The following is a 22,815-nucleotide window of genomic DNA, read 5'->3' as shown; positions in this document are numbered from 1 at the left end:
GATAGCCGTGAATAATTTTTTAGTGGTAGCTAAACAAGAAAATGGCGGCCGCAGGTAGATTACACCATGGATCATTAAAGAGGTGATCAAATACCACCAAAAGAAAGCCCTATTTGTGAGAAAAAAGACATACATCTTATTTGGGTACAGCAATTGTCAGTTAAAGTAACACAGTGCTGTATTGCAAAAAAAACCTGGTCATAAAGGATAATGACGTCTGATGACGTCTTTATGATGAAACGCGTAGAGACTCACTACATCACTTCCGCCCTTACTCTTGGAGCGCACTTCCAGACCGCGTGGAACGCATAGCGTTAGGGAACAGACAGATCGCCGCGAACCTCCCGGTTTATGCTGTTTTGTAATGCCTGAATTTTACTTTGTATATGCGAGTACATTTTACTATTAAAATTTGCACCTTTTAAACTGTACTACACTATACAAGTCTTTTTACTCATATGTATACCCGGAACACACCTGCCCATTGAGAACATTCGCCATAAGACCCCCAGTGTTATTTCCAGCCAACCAAGGGTGATAGGATCTCCATTGACGCCATAACCAGAGGAACCTAATAAGGACCTTTGAGGGATGTAGGAGCCATATCTAGCTTGGAATATGGGCTTATTACCCCTGTAGGGGTACCCCCTTCTGTTAAGTGCGGTCCTGGGAGTAAGGGGAGCACCTTGACCCATCCCACCGACCTCACTTGAAGAGTCACTGAGGTCACACCGATCACCCATGTTGTGAAGCTCCACTGAGTAAAAATCTGCACTGGAGCACATTTTTATGTGATTGGGACTATCATACCAACATCAAAGTTGCACCAATCTAAATTCCTGCACTTAAACACCTTTTGTGTGATTGGGACTGTTGTTATAGTCGATTCCTTGGAGGATTACACCTTACTATATTGTATTTTTGTATATTTTTGAAATTTTCACTTTTCCTGCCACATATGCGATTTGGAATCACATTTTTTTTTTCTTTCACTATTAATTATGTTAAAAGAAGCACCGGTTATATATTGTTTTGGGTACTGATTGATATATACTTACACTTGCCCCTTATTTCCTGTGGGGTCTGCTCTGCATGGAGCTTATGCGCATATAGTCACTGTAGCACCTTGCAGTTGCACTTTGATTGTAGCACCTTGCAGTTACACCTTAATTATTTTTTGCACCTTCTGTGGTTCACCACTACTTTTGATATACTGTATTATTTATATCACCGAGGCACTCAGTCACCTTATTTATATCCACTTCATTTCCATAAGTATATATATTTCTTTTTTATATGGGTAATTTTTTTGGATATAATACTGTATAGAATTTATTGAATATTTATTTATGTTTACTTTCTGAAGTATTAATCATCACATTTCACTTGATGGTCACTCTATTATTTGAACACTCATTTGTGAATTAGTTCCATACACTGTGGACACAGAGGCACATACTTTCTTCTGTCCCTCTATACTATTTTTGGCAGCGCCACTTACATCCTTGTCACCCTTAGAAAAAGATCTTTGTTTCAGCTTAGCTGAAACACAAGATTTCACTCTTCCTCTGTGACAAAACAGCTGCCTCCCTTGTTTAAATAGGCAGATGGCCATTCTGTCATTCTCCTGCATGATCGTGGGTGGCCGGCGGCCATCATGGTAGCCGGACCCGCTGATTGGCTCCCGCTGTGTCTAATCACAGCGGGAGCAGCGCTCCAGCAGTGTGCGCACGCCCCCGAGAACCCCGGCACAAAATCACATACCTATATGTGATTTTCCGCAGCTGGGCCGCCCTGCCACAGTATATATGCAGGGGGCGGTCCGGAAGTGTGGTTAATGACCTAAATCGAACATGTTACACCGTATTTAGGGTGTAACATGTTCCTAAGCACTAACGTTCCTCACTCCTTGAGTCGCCCCCCCATGACAGTGGATGGGGTTTGTTCTCCCCAGCTGTCAGAGTCTGGAGTAAGTTTCGGAGACCATTAGCTACTGTATAGCAGTGGAGCAGCACCCACTGACAAACGGGACAGGTAGAAGAGCAGGTCGCCCTGGCTGATAATACAGGTGTTCCTGAGGTGCGGGGTCTAAGTACTACACAGTGTTCATCAGAGCGCCTGATGGTGGAGATGGGCTTTGCTGCATGTTAGTACCAGGTCGCGGTCCTCAGGATCGCCCCACCAGGAAATGAGCAGGCCGGGGTCCAGTAGCAGATATAGCAGGTAGGGATTAGGCAGAGGCATAGTCTGGAAACAAGCCAAAAGGTCAGTAAGGAATGGTTTCAGGTTGGGAATTAAGTAGAAGCGTAGTCAAGGAACAAGCCAAAGGTTGGTAACAAATGGTAACAAAGATACTGACGGCAGCAGGAGAGACAAAAGTGAGATATTGGCTGGAGAGAGCACAATAATTTGGGGACCAGGAAGTGCAGAGATCTGGCTTCAATCAGGAAGTTCATCTGAGGAGCAAAGAGTTAAAGTTCAGGACAAACAAAATTCAAGGCAGGATCATTCAAGGAATTATCCAGGGAACTGTCCAGCATTCCAGTTGGCAGAGTTATTGGCAGAATTGGCGGAGTCATTGGCAGACACAGTAGAGGTCCCAGGATCAAGTCCAGGCCCTGACACCAGCAGTCACTGTCACATTCAAAATCATTGTGGCCAAATGACGCACAGCCATGTCATTCATTCACAGAGATTTTTTGAATTATTAAACTACACCTCTCATCTGCCACTGCAGCAGATGGACTTGTAGTTTCCAGTGTACTGCAAGTGCACTGATCAGCATGCCCATAGTCCATTCATTCTTCCTCCAGCTTTCAACCTGTAAGCCTGTACAGAGGTAGGAAGCTAAAGGTAGAGTGTGCAGGAACACTCTAATAATATTAAAAGCACATTTTTCCCTGCAAATATATTTGCATTTACTACTTTTTCTAAAAAGGTGAACTTATCTTTTAAACCTGAATTCCATGTTGCTTTTCACTTTAAATATTGACCCGTCTGCTGCTGGAACAAAATCGGGGTGATTGGCCAAACAGGGGATGTGAAAGGATGATGTCATGATCTCTACATAAGCTACAGGAAGCCTTGTATTCATCATTAAAAATACAAGTCTTCTCCTGAATAGCAGAGAAGCATTCAGGCTGACTCAATTTTGGTCCGCCAGCAGATGAAAAATTGCACATGCTGCTGCAGAACACAGTGCTTCATGCTGTATGTGGCTGATGCTACTACAGTATGATACATCAAACACAAAAAGAAAAGGAGGACCCCCAGGTGGGATTTTTTTTAGGCCGAGAATGAATGAAGTAATAAGAGTATAAAATGAAAGAATTTATTTCACATAGTAATAAAGTGACAAATATCACATTACAAAAGTATAAAACAATTGACCATCCATGAGAGTACACATGTTACACGTGCTCAGTCAAGGAAGCCAGGTGGGTCATAGGATGTAGATACCCAACCAGACATAGGTTCACACTGACACATCCATATCCAACATGTTTCGGATCATAAGAATTCCTTCTTCGAGGGAAAATAGGAACAGCGTACTCAGGTACTACATTTTGGTCAAAACATTGCAAATTAGCTCCTGGATACATGCCCCATTGTGACCATGTCTCAATGTGTTGTCCCAGGATAAGGCCGTGTGTGTCAAGGCCAAAAGATGGAAGAAGGGCATGAAAGGGCAAATGCTCAAAGGTTCTGCCACATTGTTCACCCACAAGGATCAGCAACAAGGGAACCAACCATACACAATGTTTCTGAGCAGTTTTCAGCCACATCTAAAATGAAGCCTGCAGATTTAGTGTTTCATTTGTTCATAGGGATGTCGCAGATAGTCTTTAAGACAATACAACACTTAGCTCTTTATTTTCTTTGACTACATTATGATACAAAGTCTGTGTGAAAGGGGTCTAACTGTGCAGGTTGGGCTCAGTTTGCTTCCAGGGCTGCTATTCTGACCCTAATTGTGTGATTAGATGTGAACAGTGAATCAGCCTGTCATTGATTTCTACAAGCTGAGCAAACTCCTGACTGTACTTGCTGCAGGAATACACGGATCTGGGTGGTGTACGGTCAAGAGACTAATTCACATTCAGGAATCTTCTCCTACACTTGACCTGGTCACATCTTTGACACCTGAAAACTTTCAAGACACACAGTTATTTGCAGCGAGACTGTCCAGAACAACCTTCACGATTGCGATTGGGTGATATCTGGAGGATCGGTTGCTATCCATGACGGGTGGTCTGCTGCTGTTTAAAAGGACTGGTCCTGGGATTTCTGCCAACTATCATTTTATGAAGCAGTATGTACATGACTTGAGGGTACGTGAGTACTACTAAGGGGTTCCACAGAGGTGCGGTGAAGGTGCACATTACATCATATCAAGCACTGAAGAGGGATTCACCTGTTATACTAGAGACTGCATTATTGGCACTTTGATGAGGGATCTGCTCATTTCTATGAGTTTTTTGGACTTGAGAGACTGAGTCCCACATGAGCTGCAAGTGTTTATATATATATATATATTTGGATAGGGGAACCCTCTTGTTTGAATTATATATGCATCTTATAATACATTATGATACAGTGCACACAGTGGCCACATCCATTATTATTGGAAATAGTTTGTTTGGGCCAGCTTTTTGGAAGGAAACTTAGAAATCAGCTTTAAAGTTCAGTCCCAACAGCAGAACATATACACCTTCTCTTTTCTCCTCCACTGCTCCCTTAGCCCCTGGCAGTGCAAAGTTTAAAATGTAATGCTATCCAAACATTTTTTTTCTGTTAGGATGTACTGTATTATACCTCCTAATTTTTTGAGATGTTAAACCCACAAGTGCCTTTTTTTTTAACCACTACTATTCCTTTATACTGACTTTTGAAATGTACAAACACAGCAATTCAGAAATTGGATGAAAGGTTTAGTAGTGTGAAGCACTTTCTGAAAGATACATAGTGCATTTATATATAACTATATAAATCAGACCAAAATTAGGGGCAAATGAGGAAAGAGGAACAGAGGGACTTTGTTCCAAATAAGGGACTGTCCCTCAAAATCAGGGATAGTGGGGAGCTATGCTGTATTCACTGAAGCTCCAGTTATAGGTAGGTAGTAGGTATCGGTCATATATTTTTTTTTCTATAATCCGTTAAAATATAGTCATCTCATATAAGCTTAAAGGATACATTCACATTTAGGAACATGTTACCGTTTTTAGGGTTGAACATGTAATCTGTTCCCAATGCTGCAGCCACTGTTTGATCCTCCACCTCCCTGTGGCAACCATACAGGGAGAAGTTCCCCGTACTAGATGTCACTTTTTGAAATCAGCGTAGCCATGCATGGCTCCACCCACACGGCCGCATCATTCAGTCATACAGCTGTGTGTGTGAATGAACTACAAGCCTGACATCCTTTGCAGTTGTCAGCTTGTAGTTCTCAATGAACTGCCATGGCGCTGTGGAGCGCCATGGTAGTTCATTGATTTTTCTTGTCAGTGTATTTGCTTGCTTGTATGGGATGTACGGCACACAGATACACTGACAGATCTGCAGGGGACCTGCATGGCACCAGCGATCTGCTGCTGATCACTGGTGCAATGCTTTACAGCAGGGGTCTTCAAACTATGGCCCTCCAGTTGTTCAGGAACTACAATTCCCATCATGCCTAGCCATGTCTGTTAATGTCAGAGTTTTACAATGCCTCATGGGACTTGTAGTTCTGCAACAGCTGAAGGGCCAAAGTTTGAAGATCCATGCTTTACAGGCTCCAAAAAAATGGGCGTTTATTTCTTTCTTTATTTTTAAAGTTAACCTATCCTTTAAACATGGTCAATATTTAAAAAAACAAGGACTAAAATGAGAAAATATTATGTGTAGAAGAGCAGTTCCACCATGGGCACCAAATATTGTTAAGGGAAGGAAACGTGATCTTGATTGGTGCATACTTTGTGGTCTGTGTTGCCGGTCCTCAATGCAGACTGTATTTGACATCAGTTGAAACACTTCTGAGATCGTTCAGAATTCAGTGCAGATGCAGTTGACCTATGTCTGACCTGTTTTGACTGTTTTTGCTTTCCCAAGGACTTGCCTGGGAAGAGAAGCAGTTCTGAAGCAAACAAAAGCCCATCAAACCCTGACACTGCTTCACAGCACCGCACATATGGGCAAAATGTAAGAATTGTCATTCCCACTTTTAGCTTTCTACATCTTTTCCAATGTGGATTGCATTATCTTATGTCAATGATAACATTTGTGATTTAGGATGATGTAACCTTTTTTTCCGAGTAACTGTTTAACTAGGTAAATTGAGTAGAGAATGATGTATGTCATAAAGTGTTCTGGTAATTCTCATTTTCTGTCACTTGACCTCCAGCAAATCTAGTTCTGCAGAAAATTCATGGGGTTACTGATGTGTAAATCAACCTGTAAGAGTCCAGACTACCTTCCGAGTGCTTTGTGTTGTCCTATTTTATTTTTTTTTTCCATTTCAACTGAAAATAGCCTGATGACTGTCTTCAGAAAGAGAAAAAAAAAATATTTCTGAATAATGACTGACAGTGCCAAGAATTATTATGCAGCCGTCTAAGTGAAAAGATTGTGGTTATGAATGCGTGAAGGGAACTTAGTAAACACATTTCTGCATGGGCTGCTGGCTTATTAGCAAAGTCAGTATGATGTTTACTGTACACTACAAACCATTTATACGTGCTCATATATTTTATTTTTATGCCCCACATTCTCCTCTTTAGCATTGAAGAGCAATTGCAACCTGCAGAAAATCAGCTGTTCCTTTTGTATGTAGTTGACAACATTTTGGTGTTGTGCCCAGCAACTTTTATTTCTGCTTGGCAAATATATTGACATATGTCAAGCTTCGTGTACCGTATGTGTGTTCATGATTTTATTCCAATGTGACCTGTTGACTAGCTATGTGTTTTATAGCCACATGAGTAACTCAATCACCATGATGTCATAAAATATACCAAGGTTGATGCTGATTGTCTGAAAACCCAACTACTTGGAAGTGATAACTAAAGAGGTTCAGTTATATTTCCTATGACTGAAATCACCTAGGTAGCAGATCTCTGAATAAATAGTGTATTACCTCAAAGAAGTGCCCCATGCTTGAGTTCTTCGAGGCTTTCTCCATCCAATGCCATGTATGACTTTCAACAGATTTGGGTTTACCTTGTTATCTGAAGAACAGCCCTGAGATGACCCAGCTCCTTGCCTCATTGATCTTGAGTTAGAGCTCCACTTTGCTGTGTAGTTTGAATAGTTGCCAACAGAATGACAGCTACAGTTCAGCTATTAAGGCATATGAGGGTGTGCTATGTCTCAGTGTTTGTACTAGGCAAAATAACAAGGAGGATGTGGATGCCTATTTTAAAGAATATTGTCACCTCATAAGCCATATAAAGCAAATCTGAAATGATCAATCACGTCAATGATAATTGGCGGTCTCGGCTCAAAAACAGTTTTCTCTTTCGTTCAACAACGGACACATCGCTCCATAAATGAGAACTACTGGTTAAGGCTCCTGTGTCCTGGTTGGGGCTCTTATGTTTAGCCGTGGGTTATTTTCCCCACCCCTCATTTTCTTTTTGGCACTGCTTTTGGATGTCCCAGTAGTTATGATTTATGGAGTGCTGTATCTGTGAACGAAAGAGAAAATGGGATTTTTGTACCCACAGTAAAAGCCATTTCTCTGAGTTCGACAGACACAGCACCCACCCCACCAAGAAGTTTTGATACTTCTAATACTGACTTCTACTGAACTGAATACCTAGAGCAGAGATGGGGGTTATATACCCCTGAGGATAGCCCATGGGTGTAGTCAAGTGTGTTTTGTTCTGCCTAGTCCAACTCCTGGAGGAGTCAGTATATCCCAGTAGTTATGATTTATGGAGTGCTGTGTCCATCCATGAACTCAGAAATTAATTTTACAGTGAGTTCAAAAATCCCATTTTTTTATTTTATTTGTGTGAAAAATTTAGTCATAAAAAACTGCTGACCCTTTGTGCTTTAAAGTATACCTTAGGTAATCCAGAATGCCTTACCTCTGCTACGAGAGAAGGAGTGTGTCCATTCTTTCTGAATCATTCTGCAGTCTTTGTAATCTCTCTACTCTTCAGGTCTGTTTCACAAAAAAACTGTAGGACGAGCTTTAAAGGGGCCCTTTATATTAAAATATGATTGTTATCTGTAGAAATCAGGAGGAGATGCATCAAAGTGCCTGTGTCTAATAAGTCTGTCCAAATACAGTAGATGAGTTGGTGGCTGTTGGTAACCACATATAATTCTTGAAGGTTGCTCTCTTTCAATAAGCATTCAGCACTCTCTGGGTGGTAAACATGAAATAGGAGGCGTTCAATAGACTCAGGCAGCATTGCACTGTGGGAACTGTAATCTCCACTGTAATCACAAGCTTTTAAACTGCATTTTGCAGAGGAAATTTGCTTTTCTCAGGCTGTACAGTGCACACCCAGTGTGCATCATCACTTCTGCTTATCGGCAGCCTGTGCAGAATCGGGAGCGCTGAGTCCAGGTTTGTTGACAGCAAGAGTCACCAGGGTGCAGAGCAGAAAGGGGACTAATTGCTGTATGTGCCTGGATGGTGAGCTGCTGCTGTTGTGGGGGTTTAATATCTGCTGCTATAGAGACTGAGCCCTTTAGGAACTGACTATACAGCTATTTAGTAGCCTTCGTGCTGCCTGCATCATATGCATCAGTGGTACTACTGGAACCCCAATGCTAGCTGATTGAAGAGTTAGAACTAAAGACTGTCCCTTGACGCTGGGTTCACACTTAATGTGGATGTGTCTCATAGCAGGGGCTTAGTGAATGTTCTCTGTTTCAGGGACAAATCAGGCCTGAATTCAGACCTGAAAAGGAGCCAAGGACGCACAGGACCCCTGTGCAATCTGCTCCACAGCCACCATGGAGATGTGTGAACTGGCTCCATTGAGAGCGGGGAACACTCTCCTGTCATGCGAACTGGAGGTGGGGAAACCCACCTCCAATTCGCACTGGTGTAATTCCAGTCTTACAGCTGCTACACAGATGCTTTCACCTATTGCTTGTGCGAAGACCTACCCCTGAGGGGGCATTGCATCATATCCTATCCATTTTCCTAGAGTGCACTGTAAATTAGCTGTAGTATTATTTGTCACATAGCAGTTAATGCTTGCATGGTTTATTGTTGACCTTGGATATTCAGAAATTCCAGTTTAGCGGTATGGAACACTATATTGTGTTACCTTGGCATTGTGAATATACTGCCTAGCGGACTGTTTCTGAACCTACCTTCTGTGTGTTCATTTGTGCTCACACCACCATTTATTCTAACCCATATCAATACATTGAGTTCATTTTCCTGGTTCTAATTCACAGCCGTTAAAGGTATCTAAACGTTTATTCCTATAGGTGTTTGTAGTAACCTAAATTCAACAGGTGTGTCAGAGGGGGCTGAGGATGTTCTTGTAGCTGAGGTGCAGAACCTAGAGCCCAAATGTTCAAGCGGCTCCTTTGGGGCTAACGCTACAGCACTATCTGGGGCTGTGAATTTCCAGCCACCCAAGCATTGACATTTGTATTGTGTGTGTGTGTGTGTGTGTGTGTAAACTATTTATTTCATCTTTTTTTTAAGTGATGCATAAGTACAGACAGGGATTTTTAGCAAAAAGTATATATTTCAAGAGCTGTAATCTCATTCTGCAGTACTCATCTTGTTGAAGTTAAATGTGTTTCTTACAAACAAGCCAGAAATAGCCCTGCCAACTTCTCACCTTTAGATTTTACATACATAACCAAATTATATCACTGTTCATCATCCAAATGTCTGCAATGTCTGCTTTGCCACGTTTAGATTGCTGGAGGTTAAAAAGACTTACATATACTTTCTGCTAAAATAAAATACATCTATCAATTTGCTAAATGTATTTAAGAATAACATTGTGACAAAATGTACATTTTTAGATTTGTAGATACTTGTGTCTTGAAAAGCAGTGAACAGGGAACTTCTCGTGCTGGTTTGCATAGTGGTTGTTAAATTAGTTAAATAATCCTTTGAATAACTTTACAAAAAATGATACGTACAACTTCTAATATAATATTTCAACTTTTATTAAAGTTTTTCCAAAAAATACTTCAATGTGGTTGAAGTTTCAGTGGCAAAAATAAAATGTAAACAACACTTTAACATCAGGCAGGAATAATGCCATTAATTCAAAACCAAAAGCATTCAAAATGCCATATAAAATATAAAGCACTGCAGTGCTCAACAACACTTGTGCAACTGTGCAAAAATACAAGAGACACATAAAGTGCCAAACACTTTAGGGCATCAGGCATGAAAAATGCCATATCTGCCTAACACTTTAACTTATTTAAACTACAAGTCAGCTCTCTGCCTTCAGGTAATCTTTTGCTGTATTGGCCATTATTTTTGGCCATTACTTTTGCACAGTGTTGAGCAGTGCTTTTGTTGGACTAGTTGGCTCCTTTAAAACTTGGTTACTTTTTAGGTATGTTTTCCATATACAGTGTTTGACCAGTATTTTTTTTGGTGTGCGTGTTACTTGTAAATGTAAAACATACCAAAAAACTAACATAGTTTTAAAGGAGCCAAGTCCAACAAAAAGCAAGCACCGCTCAACACTGTGCAAATTATAATGGCCAATACTGAGGAAAGATTACCTGAAGGCAGCCAACAGCCATCTTGTAGTTTAAAGAAGTCCAACAATACAACCCAAGAGAGTGCAACAGGTACAGGTTTGGGGCCTGTACCTATAATATAGCATTGCAATGGAGGAAGGTTAGCATCCGATCCAACACTTGTGCAACTGTGCAAAAATACAAGAGACACATAAAGTGCCAAACACTTTAGGGCATCAGGCATGAAAAATGCCATATCTGCCTAACACTTTAACTTCTTTAAACTACAAGTCAGCTCTCTGCCTTCAGGTAATCTTTTGCTGTATTGGCCATTATTTTTGGCCATTACTTTTGCACAGTGTTGAGCAGTGCTTTTGTTGGACTAGTTGGCTCCTTTAAAACTTGGTTCCTTTTTAGGTATGTTTTCCATATACAGTGTTTGACCAGTATTTTTTTTGGTGTGTGTGTGTTACTTGTAAATCTAAAACATACCTAAAAACTAACATAGTTTTAAAGGAGCCAAGTCCAACAAAAAGCAAGCACCGCTCAACACTGTGCAAATTATAATGGCCAATACTGAGGAAAGATTACCTGAAGGCAGCCAACAGCCATCTTGTAGTTTAAAGAAGTCCAACAATACAACCCAAGAGAGTGCAACAGGTACAGGTTGGGGGCCTGTACCTATAATATAGCATTGCAATGGAGGAAGGTTAGCATATCGACATGCTCTGCAGTTAGGCTTGCTCTTTTTTTAGTCACAATGTTGCCAGCAACTGAGAAAAGCCTTTCAGATGGGGTTGATGTTGCAGGCACACACAAGTAACTCTTTGCCAGCATGGCCAAGATGGGAAACCTCCCTTCATTTTCCTTCCACCATTTCAGTGGATTGTCTTCCTTTGGAATGGCCTGCTCACTAAAGTACATGTGTATCTCATTCCTCACAACTTCACTGTGAATTTCTGGATCTTGGATGTGACCAGTGTCATCCTCACCATTACTGTGGTGTTCATCTGAATCTGAACCGAGCAAAGAGTCCAACATAGACACTTGCCTCTTTTCTGAAAGTTTCATGTCTGGACTCATTGCACTGGCTGACTGAACCTGTTCCTCACATTGACGTTGATGTGTTTGCTCTTCCTCATATCTTCTTTTCTCTTCAAGAGCAAGAGCTTGGACCTTGAGGTGAACTTTTAAACTATCCTCTGCTGCCAGGAATTTTAGCTTGCGGAATCTGGGGTCCAGGGCTGCTGCAATAAGACATATATTGTCTCCTCCGTCATCTCTGAATTTAGTTTCCCTCTCCCATCTTGTGGTCATCTCCTGTGCAGCAACATTTCGGAAAGCCTTGACTGCCGCTGTCTCGCAAATTGTGCTCTGTATGGAATTCTGGAGGCCTTTTACCAAAGGAGGTAGAGCGGAACCAGTCACAAAGGACTCTCCACTCAAGAAAACAGTAGCACACTCAAAAGGCTTCAAGACTTGTTCCACTTCCTCAAGTAAGCTCCACTGATCATGTTTTAAATCCAGGAAGCGCTTCCCTCGTGGTGTGACATCAGGATCGGAAAGTGTGGCAGTCACAGGCCACCTCTGTTCAAGCAGGCGACTGATCATGTGTAAAGTACTGTTCCATCTTACAGATACATAATTTATTAGTGCATGATCAGGGGTACCCATTTGTTGTTGCTTTGCTTTAAGCTTTGTAGTGGCCAGCTCACTTTTTTTAAAATGTTCCACAAGGCACTTCGCAGCCCTCAGTGTCTTGCTGATCTGGGGATCCCTCAGGGCATGGTTGACAACTAACTGCAATGTATGACCAGCACACCTGAGAGAAGAGATGCCAGGATGCTTTTCTTCCAAAATACGCAGAGCAGCGACAACATTTGAAGCATTATGCGTCTGTGGTGAGAGCTATTTTGGATTTGACATCTTTGATTGACGCTTTCAATCTTTCAAAATTCTCCTCATATTTCCTCTCCATCAGCTTCGTGAAATGGGACCTGGAGGGAAGTGTGTATCCTGGGTAAAATGTGCTGATCATCTCACGAAATCCTTGACCATCTACAATAGAAAGAGGTCTCATATCTTTTACAATCATGTTGAGTATGCTATTGGTAAGTGTAATGGCCACTTGGGGTGTGCAAGCAGTGACATCCTTTTTATGAAAGAAAAAATCTTGTACACGGCTTTGCCTCTTCCTGAGGAAAAACAACAATAATAATAATTAACACTAATAATAATTAATAACATTACCAATTTACACATCTATGAATGCTCAGCCTCAACGCTAACAATATTTATTTTTTTCTAGTAGAATTTTGAGATATCCATGGCCAATGTTGTAATTAATAATGCTGCAGAGTGCAGTGACAGTCAAAATAGCTCTCAGGTGTGCTGGTGGTCATGGTCAGATCATTGCACTTGTTGTCAATCATGACCTGAGGGATTCACAAGACAGACACTGAGGGCTGCAAATGCAAAATGCCTTGTAGTCCATTTAAGAAAAGTGAGCTGGCCCGGCCTAAGCAATCATCAGCTAGCAATGCATTAATTAATATTGTTGAAATTAGTAGTACTAGTACTTACAAAGATGGCTCGTCCTTTGTGGTCAGTGCGCCAGGATGCTTTCTTCTGAGGTGCTCGTGCATTGCAGTTGTGCTGCCGTGGTATGCCATTTCACTTTTGCAAAGGGAACAGAGGACCATTTTATTTGGCCTCTGCTGAAAGTATTCCCATACCCTTGATGACCGTGATCGGGCTCTCGCTGTCTTTTGTACTGGAACTGCTGCTGGAAGCCTTTTGTACTCTGCTGCTGGACGTGGAACCGCTGTTGCTGCTGGCTTTTTCTCCCCCAGGATCAAATGTCGCCATTACCGCTGCTGTTCCGCTATTTTAATGCAACTCGCGCGAGATGCGTGTGACGTCACGTCACGTGCTGACACGACGACGCTTTTTACGCACGTCGACGATTTTTTGTAGTCGACGCGTCGTGGCAGCCCTAGTGTACATCTGGCATTACAGCTGTAGAAAGCACAAGGGAGATTGTAATTAGTTAGAGCAAGGGAAGTAACCTAAAGAAATGTCAACCTGAGACCATATTTTATAGAGTAATAAGACAGTGGCTTGGTTGTGGCTAAATTTTGTAGCAGGCGTGGCTTAAAATATTGCTGCTGTATCACATTTACATACAAAGAACAAAAAACAGGAAATGATATCCTGTGTGTTTTTATTTTTTTTTTTCATTTTTGATAGAGCAAGGGAGGGTTAAAACCCCTTTCCGATTTTTTTTTTTTCACCATATGTGTCCAATTGTGGAGATTTCTCTTCACTTCCTTAAAGGAGAGGGGAATCTGTGCAAATTAACAGTGTTCCTTGGGAACCCCCAGGTCACCAGAACTAGTGTCCGGATTGGAAAATGCCCCCTCTATTTTCTGGGGACAACCCAAAACTTGGAATTTTCTTTTGCTTTCACTTTTTAATGATAATGGTAAACAGGACAGATAGAGAGGATGAAATTCCCTAATGGGTGCATAGACAGCAATAAAAACTGACAACTGTTATAATCCCGATCCACTCTATCCAAAACTGAAAAAAAAAAAATTGCCTTCAGTTATATTTTAACCTTTTGGAAACCAGATTGAAAATGGTAAAATCAACATTTACAGGTATTTTACACATATGCACATAGCAGGACTGTCTTGCAGAATACAGGCAGCTATGTAGGGATGAATGAATGGGAGGCATCAAGAGAGATTTGAACATCATGCAGAGTAGGAGGTTGGGAGGGGTATAAAATTGGTTTACTACCTGGATTTTAGAGTTGAGATGGCTGGATGTAGTAAACTGAAGAACTTCAGATCCCCAATACTTGTGTTTCTGTTTGGCCAGACAATATGGCAGTGGTGTGAAATGGGGGGATTACTGCCCCTTTATTTGGTTCCGCCTTCCTTGGCATGTAGCACTCTGTTTCTTCAGGGAGGTCTGGCTCCTGGGCTTTTTAACAGAGTGAGGATTTAGTTTTGGGGACCCTAGAATGTACAGAGCGTTCGATATGGAAGCTCATAAACTAGCACTTGGCTTTGTTCCCTACCCACACATACACAGTCTGCTCTATCTTGCAGTTTAATGTATCTTTTAACAATAATGTTTTACATTTTGGGTTTTTGATTTTTACATACCCAAATCTTTTTATCCACCCCTCATCTCACTCCTTCAGTCTCCTCATGTATCACTAATTTACTAGCAGATATATCAGTCTGGATGTCACCCCACTTCCTCAAACTCAATCTATACAAAACTGAACTTATAATTTTTCCTCCACCATGTGCCCCTTCCCCCGATCTCTCTGTCAAAATCAATGGATCAACTATCAGCCCATCCCCGCATGCCAAGGTCCTAGGTGTAGTCCTGGACTTTGAACTCTCCTTCAAACCCCACATCCAATCACTGTCCAAATCTTGCCACCTCAACCTACGCAACATCTCCAAAAAAAACACCCCTTTCTAACCAATGACACAACAAAGCTCCTAGTTCACTCCCTGGTCATCTCGCGCCTCGGTTACTGCAATTCCCTCCTCATTGGCTTACCTCTACATAGGCTATCCCCCCTTCAATCCATTATGAATGCTTCTGCCAGACTCATCCACCTTACAAATCGCTCAGTGTCCGCATCTCCTCTCTGTCAAGCCCTCCACTGGCTTCCGCTCACCCAACAAATTAAATTAAAAATACTAACAACATCTTACAAAGCCATCCACAATTTAGCCCCCAGCTACATCACTAGCCTAGTCTCAAAATACCAACCTAATCGCTCTCTTCGTTCCTCTCAAAACATCCTGCTCTCTAGCCCCCTCCTCCCCTGCTCGCCTCCAGGGCTTTTCCAGAGCCTCTCCAATCCTATGGAACTCCTTACCCAAATCTGTCCAATTATCTCCTACTCTATTAGCTTTTAGACGATCCCTGAAAACCCTCCTCTTCAGAGAAGCCTATCCTACCCACACCTAACAACCATACTTTAATTTTTTCCATCAGCTCATCCCCCACAGTTATGGCCTTCTGTTTGACTTGACCCTTCCTTCTAGATTGTAAGCTCTAATGAGCAGTGCCTTCTAATTCCTCCTGTATTGAATAGTTTTGTAACTTTATTGTCTTCCCTCACATTGTAAAGCGCTGGACAAACTGTTGGCGCTATATAAATCCTGTATAAAAAATAATAATAATAATTTTCTTGATTTTAGGATTTACATAAACCCTTAATATTACTTTCTCAGACTGAGTGTTTGTTTTTTTTTGTTTTTCTTTCAGATGTTATTCACACTGTGGGGCCTATTGCAAGAGGACAATTAAATGACAGCCATAAAAAGGACCTTGAAAGGTGTTATAAGTCTTCACTTGCACTGGCAAAAGAGTACAAGATCAGATCAATAGTAAGTCCAAAACTTTTAAAGTATGCTTTGTTTTGTTGTTTGACAGGTACTTGGATAGATTTCTATAAACTGAAAACCCATATAACTGTCTTAAAAGGTTATGTGCTTTAATTAAAAATACTTTACAGGTACACGGCTTTGAGTTAAGCACTTGTAATAATAAGTATAGATTTGCTGATTACAGAGAATTCTTTGCAAAAAAAAAAAAAAAACGTTTTCCACTTACAAGTAGAGCTATGAATTGATTCAGATTCTTAAAAGAAAACTTTAGACGATAAATCTCCACCTATATGTGGTACAGATGACACCATCAATGACAATGCTTAGTGGTTCCCTCCTTTACCTGTTGCTGGCAATGGTATCGCCTGGTTTATGACATTTTGTGTATGTATTCCTCTTAATGTAGAACCTTTTGGAAGCTTCTAAAGAAAGCCAATGCATTTAGAAACTTGCATGTGTCTCTCTCTAAATCTGCTCTATTAACCATACACAGGCTAAAAAAAAAAAAAGGAAAAAACAGTGGATGGAGCAATCTCCACTGCCAACTATTTTTTTCAGCGACTCCCAGCAATGACTTCCTAAATACAGTGCAGCTGCCAAACAGTGACTGCATTTGATAGGATGCTGTCACTGTTAAGCTGATAAATTTTTACCCGATTGGCCTATTGTGGAACTTTAGTTAGAAAATAAAGTCCTGCTAGATTACTTTAGGCTGGCCCATTTTGCAGGTATAGCTATGGAAAATATTAAAAAGAAGTGTCTAAATCCAGCAATGTACTTAATGTACTTAACCACTTAAGCCCCGGAGGATTTGGCTGCTCAAAGACCAGGGCCTATTTTGTGATTCGGCACTGCGTGACTCAACGGACAATTGCGCGGTCGTGCAACTCTGTACCCAAATGAAATTGACGTCCTTTTTTTGCACAAACCGAGCTTTCTTTTGGTGGTATTTGATCCCCTGTGCGATTTTTATTTTTTGCGCTATAAACAAAAAAAGAGCGACAATTTTGAAAAAATAACAATATTGTTCACATTTTTTTATATGAAATTCCCCAAAAAAAAATGTAAAAATGAAAATTTTTTAACATTTTAGGCCAATTTGTTTTCTGCTACAAATTTTTGGTGAAAAAAATCGCAATAAGCGTATTTTGATTGGTTTGCGCAAAAGTTATTGCCTTTACTAACTACGGGAAAGAGTTATGTCATTTTTATTGTTTTTTTTAACTAGTAATGGCGTTGATCTGCGATTTTTTTTGCGGGACTGCGACTTTTCGGCGGACAGATAGGACCCTTGACTGACATTTTTGACACTTTTGTGAGTACCAGTGACATTACTACAGTAATCAGTGCTATACATATGCACTGTTACTGTAAAAATGACACTGGCAGGGAAGGGTTTAACTTTATTAGAGATCCAGGGGTTAAGTGTGTCCCTAGGGGCATGCTTCTAACTGTAAAGGGGCGTGGCTTTTTATGTAACCACAGAGACCTACGATCCTACATAGCAGGATCGTATGATCTCTGCTGTTACACCAGGGAGAATGACAGGCGGCTTTGTTTACATTAGCCGCATGCCTTTCTCCCTCTCCAGCGGCAGATTGCGAGTGGCCAGCGGACATCGGAGCCACCGGTCACTCGCGCGGGGATGGCAGTGAACGAGCGGGGGCGGGTGCGCTCCTCCGGCGGCGCGCGCTCGCCCCCTATTGGCTTGCGGGCGAGTGACATACCGATACGTCACTTTGCCCAGGGGGGGCTGACCACCGCAGTATATGTACTTGCGGCGGTCGGCAAGTTGTTAATCTGCTCTGTACATGCTCAGTTGCTCATCCATTTTAGGCATTTTTAGGCACTGCTGAGTTTGTAGATACCGATCTGCTAAAAGCCCTAAAGCAGAATTACACCCTCCTATCCTTTACAGCCAAGCTGCTTCTGTTCAAACTGCAACTGCCATGGTGGTGCATATGTGATCAGTTATGACACCAGCCATTTGATGGTTTGACAGTTTGGTTGAGCACACAAGCAAATGTGAGATTTAGTAATCCCGGCATTCCAGGAATGTAACTGTTTTTTGAAACCATTAAATCAATGGGATTAGTTCCACTTTATGATTCACTGCTGTTTGAGGGCTCTGGGCTTCAGCAAAATGTCTCCAGCAAGAAGCAAGTTGTTATGGGTAAAGTTCTGCTTTAATTTTCAGCAGGAATCAGCTAAGTTTAGATCAGTCTATGGCCAGGCTATTGCTTCCCTTTTACAGGTAACAATTAAAGCAGCCCTAACCAGTATAGCTTGGAAACTACACTTGACTCTCAGTTACCTGCGTGGTGGTGGTTCCCAGCAAACTTTTCCTGGATGCTTATTACTCATTGTTTACCCCTTTCAATTTTAACATTGTACACTTCCTATATTACAGAAACAGAATCTGCCTATGGGCTTGTGTACTTGGATGAGGGTATTTAGCTTTTAATATGATTTTCTTTAAGCTGAACGACAGGGACATTTCTAAATAATCAGTTTACATATTGTACATAAATAGGTGTCTTTTTACCTGCAACAGGATTTTTATTTCTGTCTATTATATTCTGAAATATGCACAGTCTTACTAGAAAGCAGAGCTATGGAGGTGGCCTGTAGATAAGCAGCACAGGTAGTTCACGTGATTTGCTGTAATTGCTTGCTGTGATCACTCTCCATCTGCTGTCACTTAGATTGTGGTACATGAACTAGAACATCTGTGTGCAGGGTGAGGCTGAGTGTGCCACCCCCCGTATCAGTGACAGCATCATGTGAAGGTGGCTGGCGTCTGTCACAGAGCATGTCTCTGCTCTAAACTTGTGATGGGACAGTGAAGGAGCAGCAGCACAGTGAATAGTTATCTTGCTGCTCACTCTGCACTCACCACCTAGTAGAATCTTTCTTGCCATGCCTAATCTTTACTGCAGCCAATCTGATCGAGCCCTAATGCCCCTACCTCTTTTAGTTTGAGTGCTGCCGTATAGTATATTAAAAACTCTCTGTAAACTGGTACCTACTCTGGTTGCATAAAATTGAACATTTTAGTGAACACATGACTTCATTCATTGATGCGTTTTAAAATGTCTGTTTTAAGTCTTTAAAGATGTGAAATGCAGCATTTGGATTTTGAATTAGATTGTATATCTATACTGTAGTAGCAATCACTTGCACTATTGTTACTTTTGGGATTCATTTCCTTTAAACATATATTTGTAATTCTGCCTAATGATTGCCTCCCCTTTACTAGAATTAAATTCCCAATGTTAGGACGAGTATGACATAGTACAAAGCCAATATATCATCTTCTTCTAAAGTGGGGTACACACTATAAGAAAATAGCGTCAACTATCTTCCGATTTTCCTTGTTTTACAGCAAATCGGAACCATGGAATGAAATAATGTATGAAAATTCTTATGCAACAAAGGCTTTTTTAATTGTGTTTTGTTTCTGATCATGCGCAATCTCCAAAATCCTAAGAAAACGGTACACATTAAACTAAAATTGTTTGTTCTGTCCCCGTCAAAATTTTGGAGTTTGTTTCATCGGAAATTTTCGTTCAGGAAGGTCGGAATCTGCTATCAAAAGTTGTGTACACACTATCAGAAAATCTTACGATAATTCCCTGGACGAAAATGTTTGCCCTATTTTCTTCTAGTTTGTACGAGCCTTGACGGATATTCGTGAATATGAGCAGGTGACACTTACCATAAAAAATTGAAAGTTTAGAAAACAAACAGATGTATAGCCAGTTTTTAACTACTTTACAAAAAAATGTCAGGATTCAATTGGGCTTTAAAACAAAAACACTTATAATAGATCTCTGTCCTGTATAGATATCATCCCCAGCTAGAAAAAAAAAACTTAAAAGTTCCTAGTGTGTGTCCATTACATATTCCACCCATCGTAGTCTCTTGCTCTTGATAATCATCCTCCTCCCAGCAGGTAGACCTGGCGCTCTTTTTCAGGACTACACCAGTGAAGTAGTCTCAAAGCATATAGCTGAGTGGACAGACCCTTTAAACAAATGAGTTCCTCTCAAGAGAGTTTCAGCGTGTGCAGTTTATGATTTTTATTCCCACGTCTGCTTCTGACCGGGCTGCGGGTCATAATGTAGGTGTTCCCGGAGAAATGGTTAAGATATTTCTCTGCTCTGACAGTTTTCACAGTGTTGCCATAGTAATGATTCCTAACCTGAAATTCTTAAATGCTGTTTGCCTTTAATGACTTGCTTTTTGTCTGCAGTTCACAACAATCAATAGGCTTCTGTATTAAAAGGAACCTTTTCTACAAGTAACAACATTAACTCAATATTCCATTCAGCGCGTAAAGAAAGAAACCACAATTTTCCTGCTTATTTCTCTACCCTTCGTTTTCTTTCTTTTTTTTTTTTTTTTAGGCTCTTAGGATTGTGTACAATACCACATTTGCTAAGTAGTAACTGAAAGCTTTTTACATGTGGAAAAAAAAACGACAGGTTCTTATAGCAGAACCACGAAGATAAAAAGGTTTCAGGACCTTGTTTGCATTTCATAATGAAATGTTCTTGTTTATAATGTTTAGTTTATGCTACACTTGGTATTTAGGTAAAGGGTAGTGAGGATATTGTTTTCTGCTGGCGTTTGATTTCTCAGTAGGTGTTAAACTGTAAACTAGGGATAAAAGCTATGGAAAATATAGTTGGGCTGATTTGTGAAAGTAGAGAAAAAAAAATGTGGAGTGGATGCCTGCGGCAAAGAGTCAAATTCTGTGTTATATTTATATGCAGATGCATTGGTTTTTCAACTAATTAGCAAATTGAAGGCCCCTGTCAACAGGCAGCTAAGGCGAACTTGGCATGAATTTAAACATATAAAACTAACATAAACCCCTAATAGGCATCACCAAAAGGTGTCAGCAAAACTTCTGTGTGCTTAGGGAGCCCTGAAAGCGTCCCCAAGCCTTAACTGGCACACTCAAGCTTTTCAACTGCCAATAGAGAAGGGAACGGGGTATTCTGGAGCTCTTGTTCAATTTCTAACTCTAAAATATATGAGAAGGCATCTTTTGATACCTTTTCTTAGGGCCTAATTTGGTTATATATATATATATATATATATATATATATATATATATATATATATATATATATATATATATATATATATATATATATGCCAGATTTGATTTAATTTACATTATATTTCTATATGACTTTTGAAGGATAAGTTGTCCTTTCGTAAAATACATGTTACGCCCATATTCAGAGTGTAATATGTTACTGTAGCACTGGCCCCGCACCCCCCCATCCCATTATGACAGCGAGTGGGGGACAACGGCTTGTAGTTCTCAATGAACTACCATGGCACTGTTAAGCACTCTGGTAGTTCATTGATTCTTCCTGTCAGTGTGTACCTGCGTGTCCCTACAATGTACGTGCAGATAGCTTACACTAACAGTCGGTAGGGAGTCCTGCATGGCCCCTGTGATCTGCTGATCATGGGTGTATGGCTTTCCAGGCTTCTAGAAAAACAAGAAAATAGTAAATACACATCTTTTTACCTGCTAAAAAATGTACTTTTTTTTTTTTGGAGGTGATCATATCCTTTAACAACTTGCCGACTGTCTAAAGTACATTTACTGCTGCAAAGTGGCTCTATTGCATGAAATCACGTACCTGTGCATAATTTTCATGCAATAGCCACTACGTTAGCTCTACCGGAGGTGCTATTGCGCGCTGATTTTACAGAGGGGGAACCAATCAGCGAGAACAGCAGAACAGCATTCTGCCTGTGTAAACAAGGCAGATCGCCGTTCAGATGGGAAAAGATAGAGCAGGAACACGGATCTCTGTCTTCCCCAGTCAGAACAACCCCCTAGAAACACATTTAACCCTTTGATTGCCCCTGATGTTAACCCCTTCTTTGTTGGTGTCAGTACAGTAACAGTGCATATTTTTATTTACAAAAAAAGTGTCAAGTGTCTGATTTGTCTTCTGCATTGTCGCAGGCCTGCTAAAAATTGCTGATCGCTGCCATTACTAGTAAAAAAAAAAAGCCATAAAAATATCCCATAGTTTGAAGGCGCTATACTTTTTGCGCAAAACAATCAATAGGTATACGCATATTGGGGTTTTTTTTTACCAAAAATATGTAGCAGCATACATATTGGCCTAAATTGATGAAGAAATTCGCTATTTTTTTGCTTTTAAGGGCTAAAAATAAAAACCACAGAGATGATCAAATACCATCAAAAGAAAGCTCTATTTTACTAGTAATGGCGGCAATCTGCGATTTTTTGCAGGACTGCGACATTATGGTGGACAGATCGGACCCCTGACTGACATTTTTGACACTTTTGGGGGGACCAGTGACATTACTACAGTAATCAGTGCTAAAAATATGCACTGTTACTGTAATAAGTACACTTGCAGGGAAGGGGTTAACATTTTGGGTGTTCAAGGGGTTAAGCGTGAGCCTAGGGGAGTGATTCTAACTGTGGGGGGCGTGGCTTCTGAAATTACCATAGAGACCTGTGATAGAAGGATCGGATGAGCTCTGTGATCATTTCAGGGAGAAGAACGGTCAGCTGTGTTTACAACAGCTTACTGTTCTTCTCTCTCAGCAGGGAGTGATCACGGGTGTCAGGTGGCAATCAGAACCGCCTGCCCACTGCATCGGCTTCCCCACTGACAAAGGGGGCAGGAGCACGCCACCAGTGGCGCGCGCTCGCCCC

At 41.0% G+C, this 22,815-nt stretch overlaps 1 protein-coding gene across 1 annotated transcript in view; it reads left to right on the top strand.

The window, feature by feature from the left end:
• Positions 1 to 22,815, top strand: part of MACROD2 (mono-ADP ribosylhydrolase 2) — a gene marked incomplete at its 3' end in the record, with an annotated part of 3,247,744 nt that overhangs the window by 2,006,018 nt on the left and 1,218,911 nt on the right. The window contains 1 exon segment of the mRNA XM_082250969.1: positions 15,970 to 16,091. Coding sequence (XP_082107095.1) covers positions 15,970 to 16,091 — 122 coding nt within the window.

This window comes from Pelophylax lessonae (genome assembly GCF_965119305.1).
Source record: "Pelophylax lessonae genome assembly, chromosome: 3".
Classification (NCBI taxonomy): domain Eukaryota; kingdom Metazoa; phylum Chordata; class Amphibia; order Anura; family Ranidae; genus Pelophylax; species Pelophylax lessonae.
Note: the sequence above shows the minus strand (reverse complement) of the source record. Positions and strands in the feature narration are given on the sequence as shown.